The following is a 26946-nucleotide window of genomic DNA, read 5'->3' as shown; positions in this document are numbered from 1 at the left end:
CAGTACTCTTCCCAAATAAAAATTTCACTCTGAGGGTGAAATGAGATTAAAAGCAGATATTTTCCAGGAAGCTCAAGAATATCAGGCAAATATTTCACATAGAAACATTGCTTTAGGCTCTGTCACCAAGAACCAGAGTGAGAAAGTGAGGAAGTGCAAGAAAAACCTGATTCCTTTCTTGACTAATGTCAAGGTCATGCAAGGGCAATAGTACCATGAAGTGCTCAGCAGATGCCTGCCCATGACCCCAGCAGAGCTGGTAACTGACCCAGACCAGGAATGTCAACAGTGCTGTACATGAACAAAACCGTCCTCGTGGGCTGACATGCCCTTGTGTCATATATGAAGGCCATTGACTTTGTTCTTATCACTTGCAACATCCATTTCAATGTGGCTGAAGGCAGGGTTGTCAGTTCCTTCGTCTGCCATGGTAAATGGTTTCCAGTTCAACACTTCCACTTTCTCTGGCTAAAAAACAAAAGAGAAAAGCCATGCTTGAAGCAGAAGAAACAGTCTTCCTCTCTTTGATCTCTCTTTGGCCAGCAGAGTCAGGCCTGACATGCAGGGTGCCTTGCAGGAAAACAGAGCACAAATACTTACTCATTGCAGTAGAAGGTATTTTTCTAGGGGCATGGGAAGTTTTTATTGCATAAGGTACTAATTGTGTAAGATGTTCTTGTCACACAAAATGTTCTTGTCCTGCAAATTGTCTAAAGTGCTTTTGGGTGTGCAAAGTTCTAATTGCTGTTTTCATGTCTAGTGATATGTCACCACCAGGTCTTTGAGCTATTGACTCCCAACCCTTTATCCTTGCCCCATCTTTGACAGGAAGAGCAGATTAACATGCATCATTGCTTTGATGTCACATTTCTGTTAAATATAATGAGGTGTTGAGCTCTTCATGTGCAGAAAGTTGCTTAGTTAGCCCTGATTTTTTTATCTCATCAACTTTCTGCATTATTTGTGATGCCAACCACTTGTTATTCAGCTCTTAGCCATATAAGAGACAGATATTTGTTTCTGACTCCAGGCATAAAATAAGTATGGCTGTGGACATTAGCTTCCATGTGTGTGGTGGACTGTTTTGTTTTTTTCAAAAGACTTCAGGGATTAAATTCCCAGACAGTGGAAACAGATGTTGGCCCATTAAAGACAGGGAATGATAGTAACTGGATAGTTGATCTCCAGTTCTGACATCGACAAACAGCATTACAATATTATGGTAAAATATCCCTTCTTTCACACTGATGTTCTTACCCAGAAGAACATACATGAAATACATAGGACCATACCAGAAAGAGTTGTCAGTATCGAGGAAAAACATTCTACAAACTCGACCATCTTAAAGATACGATTATTGCCTGTACTGCAGCACTTGAAGAGCACTTAACAAAGCTGAGCTTAAATGTTCAGCTGATATTGATTGAAAAGTGATCTGTAGTTTATTATAAAAAAACATAATTTCCCTGTATTCTCCCTTCTAAGGGATGTTATTACCCAATAATGTTTCCCCTTTTCTTTTTTGTTAGGGTGAGAGCTAGGAAACAGATGCACTGACTAGAAGTATTTTCTCTCAAACAGTAGCCAAAGTTACAAACAAATTCAGACCTTAGAGAACGCATGTTCACAAACAAAGGAAGCTTTGCTGAATCCAAAGTGTGCCTTGGGGGAACTTCTCAGAGGCCAGTTAGGGAGTATTTTAGCAGAAACATGGAGAAAACTGTCCCTTTTCTCACTTGCTGCTCTGTTGTTGACTGAAGTTAAGCTGTGGCAAAACAGAGCTTCCTTGACCACGACAGCTGCCTTACTCCTACCTGCCTTGTGCTCTGGTACTGCCTTAAAGCAGGTAGTCCTATCATTCAGTATCAGGTGCTATTCATCCTGATTGGAAAAAAGTAAGCCAGAACACTTGTTTGCCTTTGCCCCCAGGAGGAAAGACTGATTTAAATCAAAGATGCACAATTACACTTACTTGCTCAGTTTCAGACCGTGAGAAGTTGGACAGGAAATCTTCCTTGGTCAGCAGGAATTTACGATCTGTGTTCTGCTTTAGTCCTCCTACAAAACAAGCAGGTTTTAGTCAGCCAGCTTTACACGTGCAAACCATGTGTCAGACTCCAGCTGTGGGCACTAGGCCAGGCAAGCAGGACAGAGTCATGCAGCAAAAGCCTTCAAGCAATCACAGACCTTAGGGACCATTCCTTCATCCTGCACCTCTCAATATATAAAATGATCCCTCAAAGTCTATTTGAAATGCCTTAGCTATTTCTTAGTTTCCTAGACCCTCCTCAGATTTTCTATTTTGGAAAAAAAAAAGAATTTGGCAATCACCAGAAATGAATCCCATATAATGATGTCTAGGACTACTCTGCCAGTCCAGGAGCTGTGGCACCAAGTGCTGCTCTAAACCCTGAGCTCCAGTTCTCAGCTCCCCATCAGCAAGACTCCTGTCTCCAACCTCACCAGCAATTTTTATAGTGAATTACTTAAGGGCACCCCCAAGGTGGGGGGATGAGGGTTAATGGGATGTTTGGGTATTTTTAAGGCATGGAAGGTTAACCTGTTCTTGGGAGGGAAACAAAAGAGATGCAGGTGCTGGGAATTAGCTCTCCTTGCCACCTGATGCTTAAATGGGATCTTGCTCCACAAGAAGCACGGTGACACTGTGGCTGGGTTAACTCTTTTGTGCTTCTGTTTCTTGGGTTGAATAGTTCTCATCTGGATTTAGTGAGTTGTCTGGTTTTCATGCTTTGTTTTATGGCCTGTAGGTAACCTGATCCCTACCTGCTAAAAAGCAAAATTTGGCTACAAGCATCACTATAGCAGTGGGAAGAGCATGTGCTTGAAAGCAAGTGGGGAGCAAATCTTCTAAAAACTGAGAAGGAAAAGAGTAGAAAAGCAGAAATGTAACTTGTGCTTATTAGTTGTAAGGCACAGGGAAATTAATGGAAGTGAATTTGTCTACTGAGTTTGGAGTTTCATAGTCCTGGAGTGGTTGTGGATCAGTCTAAAAATTTGAGATCTAACAGCCTCAAAGATGAGGGCTGTTACATTAATCTGGCTGGGGATACCAGGTAAAGCTGTGACAACAGCTGGTTTTTTGCTGTTTCTGCCATGCATGAGGTGAATGACAAGTGTACTTTACATCTGACCTGGATGCAAGAGTAGTGAGGCCATGGGATGGAACTGAATTCCCCACTCTTACCCATGGCATGCTGCTTTTTCCCTTTTCACAGAAGTACTGGGAAACAGAAGGAAGCTAAAATAGCCATGCAGAAGATCTGCAGCTCTTAGGCATGTTCTTGAGGAATGTGGTGAAAAGCATACACTCTGGATGCAGGCAACAGCCCTTGAGTGCTCTGAACTCACTGAAAGTAAAACTGCTTTTGTTCTCTGGAAGCATGGGTGTATATCCTTGCTTGGAGTTGTTGCCATGTTCAGGGACAGCTCTTAAACCTCCAGCCCCTGCAGGCATCTAATATAACAGGAAAGACAGACATTGCTGAAACTTCTTTCTACTTAGAGACTTGCAGTAACTTTTGCTGTGAGCAAAGACCAGGAGTGGGATGCAGAAGCACTGAGGGGAGGAAATTAGATTTAGGATGGTAACCTTTACACAGGGTTTGCAATAGGTTACTGGCATTTGCTGTGGCAGTGACAGCTCTCAGGACATCTTAGTTTGAAAGAGATCTAAGACACATTCAATCACAGCTCTAGGACTAGTACCTGTTAGGAGGCTGATAATTATTCCCACAACTACTGTGACAAGTGTCCCAAGCGTGCTGAAGTAGAGATAAGACAAAGAATACCAGTTGTCTGCCAGGGCAGGCCTGAAATAAAGCAGAAAAAGTGTTAATCTCTCCTTTCTTGTTCCAAACAACTTGAAAATGTCTGTTTCCAGACAGTGTATAAATTCAGAGATACTTTTCAACCAAGTGACCTGGTAATCTTGAGCTACCTCCATACAATAACACATGCAGTGAAAATTTGTTCCAAAATTTGCAGAACAGGTTCCTTTGTAAGAGACGAGGCTAGTCAGTACAGTGAGGCAATGCATGAGACAGAGCAGGTAAAACAGGACAGTCCTGTCTCTGCTATGAATCTAGTGCACAGCCGAACACTCCAGTTAGCTAGATGAAGGGATTAGTTCCTTTGGCAAGGGTGATGTTATTTAAAGGAAGGGACACAAAAAAACCCAACCAGGAAATCAACCCCACACAGCTCTAAACAGCCAGAAACAATAGAGCAACTGTCTTCACACCTTATTTTGTTCTTCCTGACTGTGCTCTGTGTCAACAGGTGCTTCCCCACAGCCAGGAGCAATGCTGGAGGGCTCATGTGAGAGGTGTGGTATATGAAACCGGATGTTGGGCACCCAGGTGTGTGTCAGGGTATCTCTTGATTGTACAATGCTCTAAGGTGTAAGGATTTGGAAACCCTAGAAATATGTTTTTTCAGTTTTTTCCTGTTCCTGCTGTTTCCTATACTGTCATTCATAACTGTTAAACTTATTTATGATCATCCAGAGTAAGACATTTCGTAGTTGCAGAGCAGAGGAAATCCCTTATATTGTGCCCATTCTGAATGTACTGAATAGAACTATTCTGCACAGACAAGTTGCTGTAGGTAGAGCTGGTAACTGGCATTTTGCCCTTTAACTGCCAACTACTTTAATTCACGTGACAGACTGTGGAAGTTAACCCAGTAACTATAAATGATATCTTTGTTTAAAACTGTGGTCCACAGCAAGGCATGCCCAAGCCTTTGAACTCAAATATTGAACTGAAGCTTTTCAGATCAATAAGAAGATTCACTTTGACTTCTGTTCTGGGGTAACTCAGACAAACTTTAGTCCAATAGGAAAACTGCTGCATCTCCAACAGTGTGGTAGGTAAACCAGAAAAGGATAGTTATAATAAACCAAATACAGATGTTTGTGTTGCTTTAAAAAACCCACATGCTTTGTTGAACTGCACCTGATGAACTCATATACCTTTCTGCACCTGGTGTGCTGAAAACCGTTGTTAATGGAATTTCTGTTGATGTTATATTTCCTGAGGATATATTACAGCCTGCAGTCGAGAGATAGAGTGGCTTGGTCCTCTCTGGAAGTGGAGGATAAATCTGAGATCCAATTCCAACCCAAAGTGAAATAGTGAAGCCACTGACAAGACCCACAAACGCCCCCTGCAAAACAAAAAGTGAAACTTGAATCTACACGAAAAGCAAAAGATATCTGAAAGAAACAACAGCTAGATGAGTAAGAAATAGTCAAGATAATCTAACCTGTAGTTTCCATAGCAGAAATGAAATATACAGTTGGGAAGTGCTGGGGAGTTTACTTCATTTCCCTTTGGGGAAATACAATGTTTCCTCACAGGTCCCGAGCATACCTCTTTTTATTTGGCCGGTAGATCTTTACAATCAAAGGATAACTTTGGCCTGCATGGTATATGGGAAAATCCTGCTTTATTTGAGGCCCTCCTTGAACAAACACAGAAGCACTTTTTCAATTTCCTCATGTGACTTGTTTTAGCAAAAAGTCTCTCCTACATCAGGGGTAAGTGGGGTTTTGGCTGACAGCTAGTAAATTTTTTATTTTTTTACTTTAGTATATATATATAAAATATGCAACTGTAAAGAGGTGAAGATCAGTGATTAGTAAACCTGGCAGAATTACTATTTAGTAATCCTGCCAGACTAACCCATGGACCATATTAACAAAGTTTGTCAAATCCTTTTTTTGATGGAAAAGTTTTTTCCTCTGGAATGAAAATCTTACAATACTGAAGCACTCTGAGAATACCCCAGTTTGGTCTGCAAGTGCTTAGACCCCATTTTCCTGGCTTGACTCCCTTTTGCTCAGACAGGCCAGCATTCTCTGAGCCTACTGGTTGTTCAGCTATATCTCAAGATGCGTTGTCCCTGCTTCCAAAACCGGTTTTAAGAAATCCTTGTCAAAGTTTCATTTTTATTCAGATTATTTTCCCCCGTCTGGACATGTAAATCTCTTCATGGGATGAAAATTCAAGTTCCTATACAGCTCTGTTTGCCATTTCCTTGGGATAAGGAAGAAAGGGAGCAAGGGGAAATGCCCTCATGGAAAGTATCAAAGACATCTCCCTTGATGCCCAACATCAAATTATTGGTGGAAAAGGGGGAAGGAGATGCCCAAAATTATCAATAAATTTTGGATGAACAGGTCTTTAAATTTCTACTTACAATTCCATTTGCAAAGGAGCAGAGGATTCCCAAGGCAAACAGTCCTAAAAGGGGACCACCAACCATGCCAAAAATGCTGAGCGCTGCCTGAGGAAGGAAGAAAGTCTGCTATCAGATGCTGTGCAAGGAAGGTAAAGCCTCCAAAGTGGCATAAGAGAAGATGTTGAGAAAGAAATTATGAGACTTTTTAAAGTGGTGTGTACTCAGCTGCCAGGATTTGATATATGGATGCTTAAAACAGGCTGAGCCATGGGCAGTTTCACATCAGTAGCCAAAAAAGAATAAAAACTAATCTCATAATGGTATCCAGCAATTATTTTCTTACATAATTTATTCTGGGTCATTCAACATGGGCTTGAAAAAGCTGTCTGACACCTACCTGCAACAAGGCTCCCAGAAGAGATGCCAGTGCAGCCATAGCAATGCAGACTCCACCATAAAACAGGCCTGTGTGTGAAAGGCAGAACAATGTGTAAATCTGCCAAAGTTTGAAAATCACTAATGGAAAAGTTTCCATGGCTCCAGCATCTCCCAAATAAATGTGCTAACACCTGAGGTTTTTCTAAGAGAGCCTGAATTGGCCAAAAGGTCAGGTTTATATTTACATTAAGAAGAGACCATGTGAACTTGACAAAATCCTCTTTCTGTGTATTACTAAAGATTAGTTAATAAATGTCAGCCATATGGATTAGTCATAGTGGCAATAACCCACTTATTGTTCATATTTCTCAACTAATCTCCTGTGTCCTTGTCCTTATTTTGAGGGAACAATTTTCACTTCTCAGTCTAAAGTCTGAGGAGGAAAGGAGTAAATGCAGATCACTGGGAGCTGGCACAGTGACAGAGAACATCCCAGGTCACCAAGACATAGTATCTCTTTCCAGGAGCTGTAACACTGGCTTACTTGTTTTTTCACCTCCGCCCCTGATGAGTTTCACTGCTCTAGCAACAGGTTAATCTCACTGATCATTGCAATGTGTCAGGCAACTCATGATATGACAAATAACAATTTTGGCATAAGCATTGTTTGCAATGTTTAAGAAACTTCTCTTGGGTGAAAATATTTAATACTTGTTACCCTCCCACCAGTCTGCTGTGCTTACTGGTATGGGCCATGACACCATGTTGGGACTGAGGTATTCCCATGTTTACTACAAACACTTTCTTGGGCTACACCTGCAGCTGGTCACAGACAGTACAAGTGGCAGACATGGCAATTGCACTTCACAGATTTAAACCATCTGCTCAGCCTAGTTCTGATTCTCTTTTGAGTTACATTAAGCAGAAGAGCTAAACAGAGTGACAATCTGTGAGTATGTCAGAGAAGATGTGAAATTTCTTGTTCTCTGGAGTATTTTTGGGACGCAATGCTAGAGCTTGCATATCAATTCAAAAAATTTGTTACAGAACAGCTTCCTTTGCTTCTCATTTTTGACAGGCGAAAGAAAAATAGAAGGTGTTTAAGTCAGATATTTGGCTTTGTAGAATTGCGAATCACACAGATGCAGTGCATCTTTCCTTATTAAAGATCAAACAGGATAGTTTCCTTTTTTTCCTTAAACTCACTTGTCCCCCATTTGTGTAAAACCTACTCAGCTGATCTTGTGTCCCCAAAATGTTGTACCAACATAGTCCCACTGGTGTGAATGACTTACTCCTGACATACACTGTCATAAGCAAGACCTGAATCGAGCCCTTGCTTCATAATAAAAGCAGAAAAAATGTTTTCCAGACATACTCATCCCCATGGAAATCCATGACAGCTTCTTTTCAGAGAGCGATTTGAAGTAGGGCTTAATGAGGTCTTCAACAGTCACAGCAGCCAGAGCATTGATGCTGGAGGACACCGTACTACAGAAGGCAAGATTTATACAATTTTTTATATCTTATAATAGATAACAGGTTACTGGCACAGAGAAACTGCCACTGTCTAGAACAGTGTCAGAAAACTAATGCAACGGCTGCATTGGTTGAAATAACTTATTATTCCAGGTGATGCACTTAACAGCTTAGAAAAATTGTTTAAAATAATTATTCTTGGTGAAGACAAGGCACACACTGATGAAAAGTTGGGCTGGGCCTGAGAACTGAATAGAAATATCTATTACATGTGGCTAGGTTGTAAACACTACTGGTATAAATGATACCTTCACAAATGACCTACAGTATATATCTGGGTAGGTAAAATTCCCACATCACTAATTACTTTTAATGCACTCTCAGAGGAGGATTCAGATAATCTAATTATGGTCACCTAAAAATTAGGCATCTAGTCCAAACTGAACTCCCTGTGGGGTCAGAGAAACCAGCACTCCTAAGGCACAAACCAGGTGATCCTTTGTCCATGTGTACCTTGCTCTTGCAAGCCACCAGCTTTTCTTCAGCATGTGAAAACAAGTATTTTGGCTTTTCCCTTTATTTACGTAGCTACGAGTATTCAGAACAAAAAAAACCTTATTCTGTTGTCACATTCATAAGTTTCTTAATTTCTATCTGCTTACTATTGTTCAGAGCCTTCCTTGAGAGAGATAATGTTCCTTAAAGATACTCCTTGGGAAAGCTGAACAAAACACTCCCCAGTATGGGACAGAAGGGTATCAATCTGTCTCCTTTAGTAATAATATATAGTGATATATAGTGATTGTTGTTTCATCGGATTAATTCAAGACAACTGGAGGCTCAGGAACTCTTGTAAAGAAGTCTCTAAAGATCAGGGGTGAGGAATGGCTTTGAAATTATGCAGCTTAGAAACTGGAAAATTAAAGATGAGCAATAGGAAATTTCTCCAACTGTAGCTATTTGGTGTAACCACCCATTTATAATACTCAAAAATTCCTATAGCAGAGGGGCTCTAAAAGCACAGAGAAGGATCTGTTAGTGTTTTTTACATCACATGTGGCTAGCTGTTTCTTCATGTTTTTAGTAGGGAACTCCAAACAGCTTTGTGTCCTAGGACCCATATCTGGGAAACTATGGATTTTTAAGCTGCATCATCATAGAGGTTATAGTGCTTTTTTTAAAGAATAGAAATTAGCTAGACAAAGAAACAAGTACACAAGTTTTAGTATAAATGCAACTTTAGCTCCAACAAAAAAAGGTAAAAAAAAAGATAGTAGTTTATTATTTTAGATTATTAAATTACCTTAATGTCCCGCTGTAGGCACTAGCCACAAAAAGCCCTGGCACTCCTGGAAAATCATGCAGGATATCCAGCACTAGGTATGGCATTAGCTGAAAAATTCAGATTAAGAAATATTACCATCTTGCCCTAATTTTTCATTTTATCACCGTATCGGTTTTTTACAGCCTTCTCACTGGCATTCTGTCCAGCTGATCTAATTTTTAATGTCCTGTCTTGCTCTATTTATTGGTTTTCTACAGAGAAAACCAATCCTTAAATGCCCACTAGAGATACAGAGAGTCTGTTGAGACCCATAGCTGGGGTGCCATGCCATCAGGACCTTGCTGTCCAGTGACAATGGTATAGGAAGCTAGGGCTGGGCACCAGGTAGTCTGTACTGTACATCATTCTCTTGGGGAGGTTGGGTGCCACAGATGCTTTTTCTGCTGTTGACTCCACAAAAAGGGGTTTTTATACAGTCCAATAACCTCAGATATTGGTACCTGAGATCAATTTCCTTATTGGAAACTGTGTGCTATTTTTTGACATTTGCAAGAGCTGAGTGCTGGAAAGAGAGAGGAATTTTAAGATTTTCTTCCTATGAACCTTTTTTTTTTTCCACAGACAAGTTGATATTTTTAGTATCTTGCTTTCAGCTTCTACCAAAGGAATTTGACTGACAGGAGCAATTTAATTTCCTTCCGGTTTCCACCTTGGCTCTTATTTTATTCTACCCTTAAAGACCAAGTGGTCCTGCCTCAGATCCTCCATTGTCTGTGTTCTTCTCCTGGCTTTCCAGCTACTGTCCATTGGAGCACTATTCAGAGCCTGTGATTATCTTAGGCTTAAACATACAAATAAAACTCATTTGATTGCCTTGGGCCCTGACTCTGGCCAGTCTATGGGCTGCCAGAACTCTTGTTCCTCAGGTAAACATACTGCTCAAGGTCTATTTAGGGAGAGGTCACCATCGTGGTGAGGTGGTTTCTCTGCAGCACAGTTTGATTGCCCATCTCTCCTCCAAAGGAGGGAAGGAGTCACCATCACTAGCAAAGAACTGCCTGCTGAGAGCCTTCCTCCAGGTGTGTGCTTTGGGAACAAGTATGTTTTTAATCTGAAAAGGATTTTGCCTTCATCAGCCCAGAGGAATTTAGATGGCACAAAGCAGCTCACCAGACCCCACAGTCACTCACAAGGGCACTGCTGCTCTCTTCCCCTCACTTCTCTTCAAAGCAGTTTCGTACAATGCTGGCCCTCCTGAAACAATTTTGGGTGAAAAACCCACACATTTGCAGGGGTGGGTGGACTGAGCACTCTCCACATTGCAGCTCTCCTTGCTGCTCACCTTACCAAGTGCTGAGAGACTTGCAGCTCCAGGATGGCTGGGAAATGCAGAGATTAAACAGTGCCAAGGATGGGTCTGCTGCTTTCTCCAGGTTATTCCCTCACACTGTGGTCTCAGCCTGGCACAGGACTCCAGCATGTCACTACTTCCAACCCCCTGACTCTTGAACAGCGTTTGTCTGGTTATTATAGGAAGGATACCTTCTCACCACCTTCCCCCGGAATGTGGGACCCTACCTGGTCGAGTGCTGACACCTGATTGGCCGTCCATGGGTCACAGTCTTTGTAGATGGAGTAGAGGGCCAGCCCACACAGCGTGGCACAGACCAGGATCGCCCAGAGTCCCACCAGGTTGATGTAGAGGGACCTGCACCAACACACATGGAAACACCATGTTACAGCTCAACATCCCACAGAAGGACCCTGCCAGGGCCAAGCAAGAAAGTGACCGTGCCTGCACTGAGGAGACCCCCTAGTCAGTGACTGCCTGATGGCAAGGGAGTCACCGTACGACTCCCAGCATTTCACCTGGAGAGATACCACATTTCTAAATGTACAAATGTCACTTCTGGTTTTGGTGTCACAGTCTGAGCACTTGTCCCCTGACAATGGAGATGGTGGGAGCAATCCCCACATTTCATTATGTGTACAAGTTGTATATTGCAGGCAGCAGGTCAGAGGATGCTCTTTCCCCCATGCCACACCCCTTGACAAGCCCCAAGCAGATTTGTAAGGCAGGGTGCCCCAGATCCAAGTGTGGAGTACCTGATAGCACCAGCATTCCTTTGCCTCTGGAGCTGTAGTATCATGCTTACACAATGCTGGAGTTGCCCTTGTAAAGCTACAAATCTCCCATTTCCTCCTGAGACAATCTCTGTGGGAATCAGCAATGAGAAACTGGTACCTGGTCTGGAGCTGCCTCTGGCTGCCACTTCCAGAGAGCAGGGATTTATCAGCAAGGTCAAGGCTTCCCCTTTAGTACCAGAAACTCCATCACCTCCCCACGTCCTGATGTGAGCTTCAGCTTCAGCTAATGGTGAGACCAGAAATGTGTTTTCGCCAGGCATTAATGATGCCTTTGCCACACAACAGGCAGCTTCTACTGGCAGTAAAAAACACATTGTTCTCCTTGCTCAGCGAGGGCTTTTGTTAAGAGATCTAAGTCTCTGATTTTCTCAAACGTTTCTAAGCTCTTGATGTGATGTCACAAAATTCTTGGTATCTCCAGGGTTACAAAGTTCTTCTCACCTACAGTGGTCAGCTCAAGCAAACATACCCATTGGGAGCTAGACCTTGAAAAACAGTGTTCCTTTCCAGCAGTTGCCTCCTGGTTATCTGTGTATCACTGATAGTGATATAACTTCCTGACAGATCACATACGCTGGACCTGTGCCAATTGGTAAGACTTCCTCTGAGAGGACCTTTGGTTTCTGTGCAAATATATCCATGCTTGCAATGCTTCAGGAGGCCTTCTAGTGCTTTTGGTTCCCAGGAAGTTAAGGGGCAACAGCCTTTGTATTTCTGTAGCAGACCAGCAGGATTAATGAAGAAGTAGACCTAACTTTATAGGCCTTGTTAGACATTGAAATGGACATTTTCAGAAAGGCATAATGTGGATTAACTCACTGAACTATCAGTTTTATACAATAGAAAAGTTATTGGCAAGCACAATGCAAACTCTTAAAAAAAGACCTATATAAATAAAAGCTGATTTACACATAGTAGGGGAAACTCTGCATTTTTGCCTTGTATTTGCAATTAGGGGTGGTCTAAACATAGAACCAAGAGCACTTTAAATTTCTCTCTAATTTAGTAAAAACGAAGCAGTCGTCTTCTCATAGATGCTTATATATTGATTGGATGTCTTGCATCCATTTAGCTGAAGCTGTTCCTGCACTGGCATAATCTATGCTGATATACAACACCCAGAAACTGATTTAGCACAAAATTTAACCAATGAGTAAAATCAATCCAACTTTTTCAACAGATGTAATAGAATAATTAGCCTAGAGCCTGTAGTAAAGATTAGAAAGTCAAGAGAACACATGGAAGCAAAATTAATTGTCTTATTTTCAAGCAATTCTTGTTGCTGAACTGCATCAGTGCTTGACAGAGCGCTGGTTTTTTTCGTTCTGATTTACATCCCAGCTCATGGTACACCCTGTGACTAAGCACTGGAGAACAAAAAATGTAGCACTGTCAGAGGAAGGTGTTTCCACTAATTCTGCATGAGTAACATGGGGTGGAGTTTGGGTGAAGTAGGCATTGTGACTGCAGAAGGCTTGTTTTCAACTGTTTGTTTCAGTCTGGCTCTAAGACCTTAGCACTGAAATATGCCAGCTGATGACCTTGAAAGGGAAGTAGAGAAAAACATGTTGGTATCCCATATTTTTCTGACAGTGTAGCTCTCCTGCTCTGAGTGCCTCTTATCATTCAGATATAAACATTATGTTCAATTTGCCTAGTGATTGTTTGAAGATGACAGAATGTGCTCCTACCTACTGGTGTTTCTTGAATGGGGTGAAATACTTTCCCAAAGCCTGAGAAAATTCCTGTTCTTATGCCACTGTTAAAGGCCTTCCCAAAACCTGCAAGTTGGGATCTGTGAAGGAATAATTTTCTGAGCTCTGATATGTTACTGTGCTGTCTTAAAAAGGCTTACAGTAAATGGCATGGGGGTACAAAGCCCTATTACTTTGATCTGATGACATTTTGCATTTCTGTGTACAGATTAAATGGCAATAAGAGGTACAGGCCAACGACATGACCTGCCAGATGTGTTTAATTACATTTGCAAATAAACTAGATAGTCATCACAGAATAGCAGTGTTTATAGTTGTGACAAGCTGCAACTATTATGCAAAATGATTTCTCCATGCAGAGGAAATATCTTGCACAAGTGAGGCACAAGCAGGATGCAGCGGAGTCCAACCACCCATGACAACAGGACAGGGCTCTACTGATTAAGGCTCCACAATCACTAACATGAGAGCTATAAATTCCATGCCACCTTCTACAAAACCAGATAGCTTCCAGCCCTGGCCAAAGCTGCTGCAACAGCTCAGAAAATCTACCCTGAGGCTGCCATGGTGTCAGATTCCTTTTGGTCACATTCTGCTTCTGGGACTCTCTGGAGGTGTCTCTGCTTGCAAAGAGGGTAGGAAGGATGCAAGAGAGGGGCACAGCCCTAAGTGGAGCAGGTGCTGGGAAGAACAGCCTGACTGGCACACAAATCTGGCACAATGTACGCGTCTGTTCTCCTATACGCAATTATTCCAGGGAGAGTTACACGTGTGGGATGTGCCTCCTGCCTCTGCAGTGCTGAGAACCTAGAACCCAGCCACGTACCAGAGACTGCAGAGAAGCAATGTGGTGTGGCAGGGAAGGCTGGGGATGTGCCTAATAATGAGCATCAGTTCATTCTTGTCTGCAGCACAAATGGCTGAAAAGCAGATTTCCTTTACTGATATAACCAAAATATTTCAGTTGTAAATGGTGTGTAATTTTGTGGGTATTTTGCTAACTTTATGAAGTGAAAGCCTTCATAATGCTTCTTCTCTGTGTGTCACTGTACCATAGAATGACAGAATGTATAAGGACTATGGTTATGATGTGTGCTTGTATATTTCTTCTATAAATGAACTTTGTGAGATCACTAGTAATTCTTAAATCTTGAGCTGTGAACTAACGGAATGATGCTAAAGATAAAGGTAAGATAATAGAGCTAGTAAATATACTCCATTCTAGAGTAAAGGCTCATCAGAAATGCTGACATTCAAGGAAAACAGAACCCTCTGCCAGATTCCACAGTTAATTCCTCAAAAAATATGTCATGATTATTATGAACACAAAATACACTATTCCTCAGCAATTTTATCACTGAATAAGGCATTTCTGGATTTTCTCACACCGATATTCATTGTTAGGGAAAATTTTTTTAGTCCTTCCTTATGCGAAATCCCCACACAATGATTTAGGTTTAGTAGAGCAGCAATTCAAGATACTGTCTTGATAAGACTTCAGCACAAGTACTATAATATTTGGTCTTTAGGTTGCACATAAACTTATTGCAGCTATTTCTGTGTGAGAATACTGGCACAGTGAAACATTCAGGCACAAAGTTCAGTGGTACAGCAATCACATGTAATTCATATACCAGTACTTATACAGATACAAATTTCTTCTACCTGGTCCACAAAAAAGAAGGCAAAAGTTGTTACCCTTTATAAATGCAATTTATATAGACAAAATACCCCTACATTTCTTCTAAAAAAATATCTCTTACAAGGAACAGCCACTGCTAAATTCAGACAGTTACTTCAGACAGACTTACAGTTTTGCGTGGAATCTGTTTTTGCAAGCAATGTATCTCTGGACTTGAGACTGGTTAACCCCGTATATGCCAGTCCATGTGAAAGTCCCACCTATAACAATCGTCCAGAAGGTGTGCCTTTGCAAAGGATTGGGATTAAAGCTACAATGAGAGGAAAAAGAGAAAACAAATTCAGAATATGAAAGTCTTTTTAACCTTTTAACCTTTATGCTTAGAAGAAATGATTTCTCTGTGCTTGTTCTCATACAGACTTTCTCAATTTGGCCAGATTTTGGACATTAAGTTACTCTAACTTTACGTGAAGTCACAGAAAGCAAATTTTAAAACTCAAGAGTTGATATCCTGAGCCAATGAAACACTCTGCACTGTCCAAAGGTGAAGTTGGAGAGATTTATTTGCCTATAGACTACAGTCTTATGTAAAGTTGTATGATGCCTGTGATGGTTGTGATGAAATGATGCTGCAGTAAAAAGTGTAATATGGCTGCTTATCTAGAGGGACATCAGTCTAACACCAGTATAAAGGTGTGTTTACAATCCCAGCCTTTGTGGACAGAGCCTCTATAAAACATTTTGCTGGTTTAGCTCTAAGTAAATAGCAGATTTTAGGTGGCCATAAACAATTATTATTTTTAAGCCACTAATTTAAATTATATTCATCTTGGTGAATATTGTAGTATTATTTCACATATTACATGCCTTTATTCCATTTCTTTTTCCATCCGTGAACTCTGTGATTGGGAGAAGAATCAATGCAGTACAATCACTGCAAATGAGCCAAACAGATTGAAATAAATTACAGTTCACAAGAAGAAAAAAATACCCACAGATAAATTACTTACTGAAGAATTTGGTGAAGAATTTTACAGAACAACCTGATTAATATTGTGACTTGACAGACAAAGGACAAATCACAATACTTGTCATACTAAACTTTCACTAATACCACTGGGTGAAGGTTCTCAGAAGAATCTTATATTCATCAAAGGTACAATAACTTTTTTACTTAAAATGGTCCTTGATTCAACATAGTCAGACTGAATATTCTTGAATTTGTAAAGTGATACTTTTAGGCTATGACTACTTACAATAAGGGAGGCTAAATTACTGTTAAAACTACTTTTTTCTTTCGAGGAAAAGAAGAACATTTCTCTTTTTCAGGTTAGGCAAAAACTATTATTTTCCCATTTGTTTTGGTCCAGTCGCTGAAATGCCAAATCAGCTGTTTGCAAATTGTAATTATAAATACAACTGTCCTCTCCTATTCACTGTTCTCTTTCAGTGGAATCCCAAATGTATCCTTAAAACACCTACTTGACAAAGTAAAAACGTTTTTCTCTTTCCAGGATTTTGCATGGTGTAAAACCTAAAAAATATCCCTAAAACTAGGTAAGCTTGTTTAAAAATATACATAAACTGGGTCACAACTTCTGCCTTCCTCCTCCTTCAGTAGCAGTTTAATTTCACTGTCAGTCACATGAGCTCTATTTGTAGGAAGAGAGAGGCACATCCTCTGCAAGTACAAACTCACTCCCAGAAATTTAATCTTCCTCCATGGTAGGAATCATTTACAATGCGTCCAATTCCCTCCTGAACCACCACAGCTCGTATAATCACAGATGAAAATCCAGCAACCATGATTCCAACCTGGAAAACATCTGTCCACACCACTGCCTTCAGACCACCCTGCAAGAGCAAAAGCATGTATCAGGTACAAGCAGCAGCACTCTTGCTTTGCACTCTCAACTAACAGAAACATTACCATCTGAATTGTGCATAACAGATGAATTTCATCTTCTTCTTTAATAGAACTAATTCTGTACTCGCGTCTTTAAGAATTGCACTCTGGAACCTACTCAGGACATCCTGGCCCTTTTTTGAAGTGCTCTAGAATTTACTTTGGCTATACACATAGTTTAATCCAGTATTTCCTGTGCCACATAACCTTATTCAGAAATTTGTTTCAAAAGATAAATTTTCAGACAGTGCTCATCTTACCTATATACAGTACCACTAACTCCAGAAGGTATACCATTTATCTGAATAAAAATAAACATGATTTAGTCCAACACAGACAAATAAATTTGTCACTGAGGTTCCTTTTCATCGTTTCTAGACACTTGCTCAATTAACACTGAATTAAAGACCAATCTGTTCATGTGGCACGCTATTTTCAGTGTCTCCATTCAATAACACACAAGACTGTTACAATTGCATTGAGAAGGTGTTTGAAAAATTGCACAGCAAAACCCTACTAGATCAGAAGAAAAATCACAGGAGGATTTTTAGAAAGGGAAATCTACCTTTTTTGCTATTCTTTCAGCAACAACAGAAGTTTGAATGTAACATAACAGAAAAGATTAGAGTTGCATAGTGGCTGCCTATGCATATGGTCCTCTAGCTACACCTGTAAAATGTAATTCCATGGAGTAGCCTGATTATTAGGCTACTTTTAATAAATTCCATATTTGATGTGAGTGGTGAAAGGAACAGATTTTTCTCAGGTAGGGGCCCACATACCAGTGTGCAGTAGAATGTGCAGACCACGCCAGTTGCCACCACTGCACCCCACAAGTCAAAGCCAGTGACTGAAAGAGAGGGAAATGGCATCAGTGTGAATGAGGCATTGGGGACAAAACATTGAAGGTCAATTATTGAAAAAAGCTAGAAATAAGTTAAATGCAAAAGTAGGAGGTATAAACAGCAATGAAAAGTTTCGTATGTCTAAACCGAGGGATTCATCATAACCAGTTCTAAAACTGAAACAGTTGTTACAGATTTGGACACTGCTAAAAAGTTGAGATTTATTTCAGGATCTAGGAAGCTATTTGCCTTTAATGTGAGTGCTGCTGAACAACACATCCAATATGTCCCAGCTCAGGATGGTTTTTAAATGCATGTCCTTCCTTGAAACACCTGTGTAGTTGCTACCCAGCCCTTGGGCACGGATATAAGCAAGTAAACAGAATGGGGGTTCTGCACAGAGACAAGGTTGTTCAAGCATTGTCTGGAAGAAATGTGTCAGAGTAAAAGCCTTTCTTTTATTCTTCCTTCTCTCAAGGATCATATGTTTCTGCCAGACACGCTGTCACTGCCCCAGTTAGGCATGCTCACCTGCTGCCAGGCAGGGCATGAGGGGGCTCCCCGACAGACAGCTCAGGCTAATGAGAAACACTGAAACAAAACTAGTAAAAAACATGAGTTATTCTAATTAGGAGCCAGCTAAGTCATAGCTTGGTTTAGTAGGTATTTGCAAGGCAAATATAAATATCAAACACACAAAACCTGTGGGACTTACACACTGGAGGAAACCAGTACAGAGAGTTTTGGGGTTTTTCTTCCTTTTTGTTCAATGAACAGGGCAAAAAAAAACATTCTCTGAGGAAAAAAACTGTGACTTGATTCTAGCCAAAATGATTCATTTTTTATTTGCATTTTGTTATTCCCTTTTCTTGCCAAATGAACAAATTAATGGTGTCAGATTAAAAGTTTAATTTGGCTCCATATAAAAGCTTTTGCCCTTTTAGAAATCAATGTGGCTCATTTTCAAATCAAAGAGTCATTGTGAAGTAGAAAATGGAAATATTTAACTTTGTAAATATCACAATAAACATCTTAACAATCTCTTTGCTGTTGATTTGGTTTTCCTGGAAAAAGGACAGACCACATTAAACCATTCCAGGCAGCCCAAAATCATATTTACAGAACTTTTGCCTTGCTCTCATCTTGAAGAACAGCACTTAACCAGGGGAATTAAATTTGTCTTTAGTGCCTGTATTGCCTTCAAAATTTACTTAAGTCTTCTCAACTTCTCTGAATAAGCCATTATTTACAGGTATTGCATCAGAGGTAGAGTAAATGAGAGCCAGTATTTCCATAAATCTCTTCTGTAATTCCTTACAGGTAGGGATTAAGGGACTAGGATTACAGAGTTCCCATTAAAAGACTTCACAGTCAACCCTTGAGCTATATTTTTAGGTGTTGCATTACCAAAAAAACCCCACCAAACCAGTATTATATGCAGCAGAAATTATATCAGTAGAGGATATAATTGCAGTGTACTCATCTTACCTTGATTTAGTGCTAAAGCTGGAGCATAAATGACAATGCCAGTGTATAAAGTCTAGAACGGGAGAAAAAAAGGAATGATCAAAAGAAATGTAAATTCCTGGAAAGGTGATAGCTTTCTGACATGATTTCTTTTCAAGTATCTATGTAGTCTATGTTTCCTAGTTCATAACTGTTGGCAAATAATTCCAGTTAGAAGACAAATGTCTGAGGCTAATAAGCTCTGCAGTCTCACAGCCTAGTGTTCTTAAAACAAATACCAAGGACTCTTAAATAAAAAATCCATCTTCATCTTTTCCTGACTTTTATAATTAACTTATTTTATTCCTTTAAAACTGCAAAGGAAACAAGAGCAAAAGGAAGTCAATGAGGTTTACACATGGTTTGTCAAGGAATCTATTACTATCATTTCCTCAGTCTTGAGATCAATATGCCTCTCAGTATATAGCTATAATTCATGTGACTAAAAGCACAAAATATTACATTAGTTAGTCATTACAGATAGCATTACAAGGAATTATATAACCTTCATCATGTAAAATGAAGCCATATGTGATTATATTCCCAACCACAGTAAAGATACAGACAAACCAAGGAGCTAAGTCCATCTACTTTTGTGGGCACAATGGGATTCATACACTGATATCCTCTACAATTTCTTTGTATATGGTTTTAAGTCCCGTTTGCTTTTTTATCACTGGTAATACTGCCACAAGTTCAGCTGTGACATGAGTCAGGAGAATACAGCCTGCAATGTGCTGATGACTTCTGTGAAGGTCAGTGGTCTTGATTCAAAGCACCTAGATCACTGATAGGTCGTGAGCTGACATGCATCAGTTTTCCATGGCTGGACTCAGAATTCTGACTTTCTGATTTACAGGGATGGGATTTGGGCATGGAAAAACAGCAGAATCAGATGTCATCCAGGATTCACCAGCTTCTGCCCTTCCTGCAAGTGTCCACCCTAGGCACAGGTGGCAAACCAGAGCAGGATTGCTAACCACTGAATTACTTGCCATGGCTTTTGAGCAGATCAAATCCAGTCCCCGAGGTGGAGCTCTACCACATGGCCAGTGGCTATGCTGGGAACAGAGCCAAGAGGTAATGGGAGTGAGCAATTCTCTAGCTTTATGAGGAAATTAGTATGGAGAAGCTGCTTCACCCAGCCTAACCTAATTGCCCTGAGCCCCTGCTGCACACCTGCTACAAGCACATGCCAGAAAGGATAGGGGAGACATTGGGGAAATAGTTATTCCTACCTGTGTGCTACTCCCTGCCACTGTGTGTGCATGCTTATTTCTCTCAGTGCCATGAGTCCTCTCTAGATTTTCATATATAGCTTGTATGACAAGAAAGCTGCCAGTCCTGCCTAGTCCCTGTCAAGTATCTCCTCAGAACTACCTGCATCACTTCCCAGCCAGCTCCTGACACCTGTCTAGCCCAGACAATGTTTGACTTGCTGTCCATACAGTGACTGTTAGCGTGTGCTGCTGAAACACAGAATCATAGAATGGTTTGTGTGGAAATGGTCCTTTAAAGACTATCTAGGCCAGCACCGCTGCCATGGACAGGCACACCTTCCACTAGATCAAATTGCTCAGAGCCCCATCCAGCCTGATTTTGAACACTTCCAGAGAGGGGCCATCGCACTTCTTCTCCAGGCTACCTGGTCCAGTATCCCGCTACCTTTGTTGCGAAAAAATTCTTCTTTATAACCTCTCTAAATCTACCCTCTTTCAGCTTAGAACTATTATCCCTTGTCCAGCCACTACAGGTAAAAAGTCTCTCTTCACCTTTCTCACAAGCCCCCTTTGAAAGGCTGAAATAAGGTCTCTCCACAGCCTTCTCTTCTCCAGGTTGAACAATTAATCCCAACTTTCTCAGGCTTTCTTCACAGGAGAGGTGTTCCACACCCCAGACCATTTTTGTGGTCATCCTCTGGACCCTCTCCCAGAGGTCCATGTCTTTCTTGTGCTGAGGACCCCACAGCTAGATGCAGTACTTCAGGTGGGGTCTCACAAGAGTAGAGCAGACAGAGAGAATCACCTCCTTTAACCTGATGGCAACACTTCCTTTGGTGAAGGATAAAATTGGCTTTCTGGGCTGTGACCAGACTTCCTGGCTCATGTCAAATTTTTCATCCACCGGTATCTCCAAGTTCTCCTCTGCAAGGCTGCTCCCAATCAGCTCATCCCTCAATCTGTACTGATATTTGTAATTGCCCCAATCTATGTGCAGGACCTTGCACATGGGTTTGTTGAACTTTATGGGGCCATTCCTCAAGCCTGTCAAAGTTCCTCTGGATGTCATCTCTTCACTTTAGCAAATCAGCTGCACCACTGAGCATGGTGTCATCCACAAACTTGCTGAGAGTGAACTCATTCTCACTATCTATGTCATTAATGAAGGTATTAAACAGTATTGGTTCCAGTACATACTGGAACTCATTACTGGTTCCCATCAGAATATTTAGCTGTTGACTGCAATGCTTTGGATGTAATCATCAAGCCAATTCTTTTTCCTTCTAATAGTCCATCAGTCAAACTCGTATCTCTTCAAGCCTGTTAATTCAAGGGATTCAGCTTGAGAACTTGTGGCTTTCTCATACACAGCATAAGTGCCAGAAGCTTTGAAACATCAGAAATTAAAATTTGTCACGACTCCGACTGCATTTTTGTGTAAATTTAAATAGGACTGCTACAATCTTTCTGCTTCTTCAGTAGGTTTTCCTTTGGTTGTATTATTATATATCCTTTTCTTCTTTAAAGTATATGCCAATATTAACAGAAGAGTTAAAATTGCACCATTAAGATTTGGGAGGTTTTCTTTCCTCACTATTATTTAATTTATTCAAGTTAAATTGTAAGTGCTTGGCAGAGAAAGACACATATAGATCTTTGGTTAATTTCCTTGAGCATGTATTGAAGTTGCATAGAATTATTTTTCTCATCTTTGCAAGCAAAGACTGTGCTTAGCTTTTCTAACTTACGCAACTGTGATGTCTTCATATTTGCTGGTGAAACAGTGTCAGGTTTCACACATGCTAGCACTCTACTTTTACCATGAGCTTGTGTATCTGTAAAAGCCAGCTAAGCAGCACTGCTCAAGTAAGTAATGAGCACTGCATTGGGAACCATCTTACTGGTGCAAGTGTGATTGCCCTGTAACTTCTGGTGTGCCTTAAAAAATACAAAAATGGACAAAAAACAAGCATGTAACTTAAAAAGCTTTCTGACTGCATAGTCATCCTTACTTGGAATTACCCCAAAAGTCCACTTCAAAATTGTGAAAAGAACACATTTTTGTTCTGGTGCATCTGACACATGCTCACTGACATTTAAAAGCTGTGGTCCCCGTACTGCCTCCTTGAAAGGGCCAGATATAGCAAACTGTACCAACAATAATTTCAGAGATTGGTTTAGTTTAACATTCCCCAGGGCAGTAATTTTCTACTTATCAGTTTGCAGACACCTAATGTTTCTCCAGGGGTGGTGGTGGTGGTGCAAACCCTTGTGCAGTAAGTAAATGACAGCTCCTGACAGCCTGTTTTGTCACCTTTCACTGACCCTTGAGAATTAGTCAGACTTCGAGAATCTGCACACCAGAGGATGAAAACTGATGCTTGCAGATGATTGGGGCACATTGACATTTTGAACTCATTGTGGTTTTCTCCAGTAGGCAAGCGAATGACTGCTCTTCACACTGCTATCCTGTAGTGAAGGGTCGCTCGCCTCTTGGCGTGGTGCTGATTCAAGTGACTGCTGTGGGTATTCAGCAGTGCCCATGGAGACTCAAGAGGCAGGTAGCCCAGCATCCTCTCCCCACCTCATTGCTGTGGAGCAGAAAGAGCTTTGTTTCTCCTGCTCCCAGCCACCCAAGCACTGTGGTAACCTCACCAGCTGCTCAGAGAAAACAGCCAGTTACACTCAACCAAATAATTCCGGTGGCCCCGAGGACCATAGAACAGCTTTGAAGTTTACTTGCCGTTTGTATTATGAAAAGGATCGTTCCACAAAGGCGGAGATACTTATTAAATCGAAGTTCTAAATACTGCAAAAAAGAAGAAGAAACAAATACTGAAATTTGGCATTATTGATACGACTAGAATGAAATCATGAGCAATGCAGAAAGAGAAGAGTGTTGTTTTTACATTTTCATGAATGGCCAAAACTCCTAGAGTCCCCTTGTTTGATATCTCTTTCAACTTGGTTTGATATTTCTTTACAGACCACACCACTGGGTAATAACACACAAGCCAGTGAAGTAGACATAAGCTAATCACTATGTAAGGGAATTTATGACTAGGACATACTATCACAGAATCATTAAATATGCTGAGTTGAAAGGGACAAAGATACACAAGAATCATCAAGTCCAACTCTTGACTCTGCACAGGGAAACCTGAAAGTTGACAATGACATGTCAGCCAAAAAATAGAATCCACTAGTGTTGTGAAATCAGAGAGAAAAAGAAAACTTTGTAACTATTCCTATGTCTTAGTCAGTTTGGAAATTCTGCCATTATATGTGTCCATCTGAACTGCTGTGAGAGAGGGAAGATTTTCAGTGGTCAGCAGCTTCTTCCCATGTTAACCTCACCTTCTGCACTGCCCAAGGCAGCCTGCCATATTCTACTGGTAAGTCAACCTTTAGCCTTTTGTGAAACAGGAACTGTCACTTTTCTACCAAGCCTGGAACAGCACAACCTCTAAGTGAGTTTGTCATGCTGCAGAACAGATTTCTTACCACCATCTGTCCTTAAAACCATCTTGGTGTGTGGTTGTACAAAAGAGATCTCATTTGCCTGATGAATCTGTTCAATCAACACAGATAAACACTGAAGCACCTCAAAGTGCTCCCTCACGAACTGAGCATTTAAAATGTGATCTGTGAGCATGCCCACACAAGGAAGCAGTCTTGAACCCTTGGACAGACAAAAAAGGTTGTTAAAAATCTGAACTCTGTCCACAAATAGAAGATGTATCTTTTATAGGTGCATTACTCTGATTCAACGCTGAGATAATCAGTGAGTTTCCAGTCATGATCATAAGCCTTTACTTAAAAGAACCCTATTTAAGTATCATCATGACAGTCCAAAGATTAGTAGTTTAAAATACACTGGAAGACACCAGAGATTTCTGTTGGTGAATTCTTATCTAAATGTACTGACAGAAATCTTGTTTTCAACCTCCAGTGCTGCAATTCCTCTCTTTAGTGTAATAAAGTGCTAAAGACCAAAGTAGCCAGTCAAGGACTTTCACCTGCACCAATGCTCCTTTCCCAAAGTCCTCTGCAAAAAGAGCAGTTTGCTTCCAAATCTGCAGCTAGGAACTATCTCCATGCAGGAAGATAAACAGGTTGCATGGACATTCTGAATCAGAAGAAAGCACTGACCAGATGCTTCCCCGCCCCAAAACTGCCAGACTCTACCTGTGACTGTCCCACTACCCCAGATGTCTGCGTGCTGATGGCTATAGCTTTAATGTACATGCTGGGCTGAAGACCAGCTCAGCCTTACTCTGGTGAAAGTAAGAAAACTTTTACAGACACAGAGCACTTGCTGACCTCCTTGTCTAGTCATGATGGAGAAGACATTCAGTAGTGTAAACAGCCTCAGGTGACAAGGAGTCTCTTCAAAATCTCTAGGAACAGCACAAATATGTACTCTGCCAAAGGGGGACTTGTGGTTGCACCTAAGCTTAACAAACCAATCTGGAGAAAGTGTGATATGATAAGAGAACTCTGGTTCCTATAGTAGATGCTTTTGTGCTCTGGTTTTGCCATATTAATTACAGATGATTAATGACATGTCACCATCCAAGCTGCATTAGGATTAATCCACCTACTGAACTGAGTTATCTGGTGTGAGGAAACCAATCTAGTATGACACACAGCTCCTGAGCTAAGGCAGCAGGGTTGAACATCACCTGTCTGCAGAGACAGTGTGGGCAGGCTTGGGGACAGAGAGGGTTACAGCCTGCTCTCAGGAGTGTGGTGATGTAGGACAGCCCAGAGTGCAGGGAATCTGGGGGAAGAGAAAATAGAGAGCAGACATGTAGAAAGCAGGCACAAGAAGTCCCCCAGCTCCCTAAAAACTGGGGAGAGATTCTTTCCAGTCCACCTTACCTCATAGGTGCTGGTAATGCCCAGCTTGTAGAAGACGGGCAGGAAGATCTCGGCACTGCATAGCACCACCAGGCCGTAGGTGATGGCAAAGATGCAGAAGATGGCACCATAGCGATAGATCTCAGCAGGGGTGCCCAGCACCGTGACGGCTGACATGAAACTGGCAGTGAGGGAGAGTGCAACCGGGAGCGCACTCATGCTGCGGCCTGCCATGAGGAAGTCCTTTGATGTCTTCTGCCCCCCTCCCACGAAGGCATAGTAGACACCAATGATGGCTGAGATGAGCAGCATGGCTGCGAAGACCACATAGTCCCAGACAGTGAAGCGGCCCATTCTACTGGAAGAACTCACCCTTGGAACCAAGGATCTTCCCCAAAATCAGAGGGGCTGCTGCTGCCCCCGCAGGGCTGGCACGGGGTGGCCTAAGCAGGAGGAAGCAGATGGGGACGGCCCTCGGGGAGGTGTCCCCCGCGCGGACTGGGGCAGGTGCGGAGCGGTGACACCAGCGGGACAGAAGCAAAAAGGTGGGGTGCGGTGTCCGCCGCCGGCACAGGCGCAGCGCGGTGCGGTGTCCGCCGGGACAGGCGCAGCGCGGTGCGGTGTTCCCGCCGGGACAGGTGCGCTGCGGTGCGGTGTCCGCCGGGACAGGCGCAGCGCGGTGCGGTGTTCCCGCCGGGACAGGTGCGCTGCGGTGCGGTGTCCCCCGCCGGGACAGGTGCGCTGCGCTGCGGTGTTCCCGCCGGGACAGGCGCAGCGCGGTGCGGTGTTCCCGCCGGGACAGGTGCGCTGCGGTGCGGTGTTCCCGCCGGGACAGGTGCGCTGCGCTGCGCTGTTCCCGCCGGGACAGGTGCGCTGCGGTGCGGTGTTCCCGCCGGGACAGGCGCAGCGCGGTGCGGTGTTCCCGCCGGGACAGGTGCGCTGCGGAGCGCTCCGCGCAGGTCCCCGCCGCGTGTCCCCGGGGACCGGGAGCGGGCCGTGCCGGGAGCCGCGGTGCGACTGCCGGAGCCGGGACGGCGGCCGGACCTTATACGGTCCCGGTGGCCGCTCCTCCCCGCGGCGCTGAGCGCCCCTGCGGAGCGAGAAGGGGCGGCGATCCTGGGCCCGGGCTGCCCGCCCCGCGCCTCCGGGCTGCGGGATGGCGCCACGGCACCGCCCTGCCTGAACGCGGTCACACCGCAAACTTGGGTTTCCCCGGTCCAGAGCTTTTGGAGGGAAGACATTTCACACAGGATGGGGAACCCACCCATGCTCATTAGCATATTCCACCATCTCCCCAAAGGACAGAGGTGAAAATATCGTTTAATAGATACATTTCCATGGGTTGTGCAATCTGGAAGGTAACTCACTGAATCAGATTCACCAAGGTGAGTTGCTGAACACTGCAGTTGTGTAACAGGGAAGCCCTACTACTTGCACTGTGCTCACGGAAGTTTTACTGACAGTCTTCAACTAATCACAGGTTCAAGAGTCAAAGTGCACAGGAGTGTGACAAATGGAGATTCATACACCTTACCCAGAGAGGAATACATCAAAAACACCTATGGGATTTGAAGGCCATGTATGTCAAATGGTGGAGATGTGCCTGTTCCTATAGCTAGCAGTACACACAGGATTAACGCAGCAAATACCACATTTGGCCTCTTTGCCATATATTAGCAACCCCAGATGGGGAATGAAGACGAAAGGATGCCAAAGTTGATCAAGATGGGCTTGACAGCAGCACAGCCACACACA

The 26946-nt window shown here is 42.4% G+C and overlaps 1 protein-coding gene across 1 annotated transcript; it reads right to left on the bottom strand.

Moving 5' to 3' along the window:
• Positions 1–336: 336 nt before the first annotated feature.
• On the bottom strand, positions 337–25545 carry SLC5A8 (solute carrier family 5 member 8; the record flags this gene model as incomplete). Its single annotated transcript, XM_082279807.1, has 15 exons — positions 337–468; positions 1973–2058; positions 3727–3830; positions 4994–5187; positions 6223–6309; positions 6602–6669; positions 7961–8073; positions 9365–9453; positions 10925–11054; positions 15021–15161; positions 16551–16705; positions 17540–17607; positions 19091–19142; positions 23072–23137; positions 25213–25545. The coding sequence occupies 15 exons, from the start codon at positions 25543–25545 to the stop codon at positions 337–339; spliced, it is 1818 nt and encodes a 605-aa protein (XP_082135933.1).
• Positions 25546–26946: the final 1401 nt, after the last annotated feature.

Source organism: Coloeus monedula (assembly GCF_965178545.1).
Source record: "Coloeus monedula genome assembly, chromosome: 4".
Classification (NCBI taxonomy): domain Eukaryota; kingdom Metazoa; phylum Chordata; class Aves; order Passeriformes; family Corvidae; genus Coloeus; species Coloeus monedula.
The sequence above is the reverse complement of the archived record's forward strand: the minus strand, read 5'-3'. Positions and strand labels throughout refer to the sequence as shown.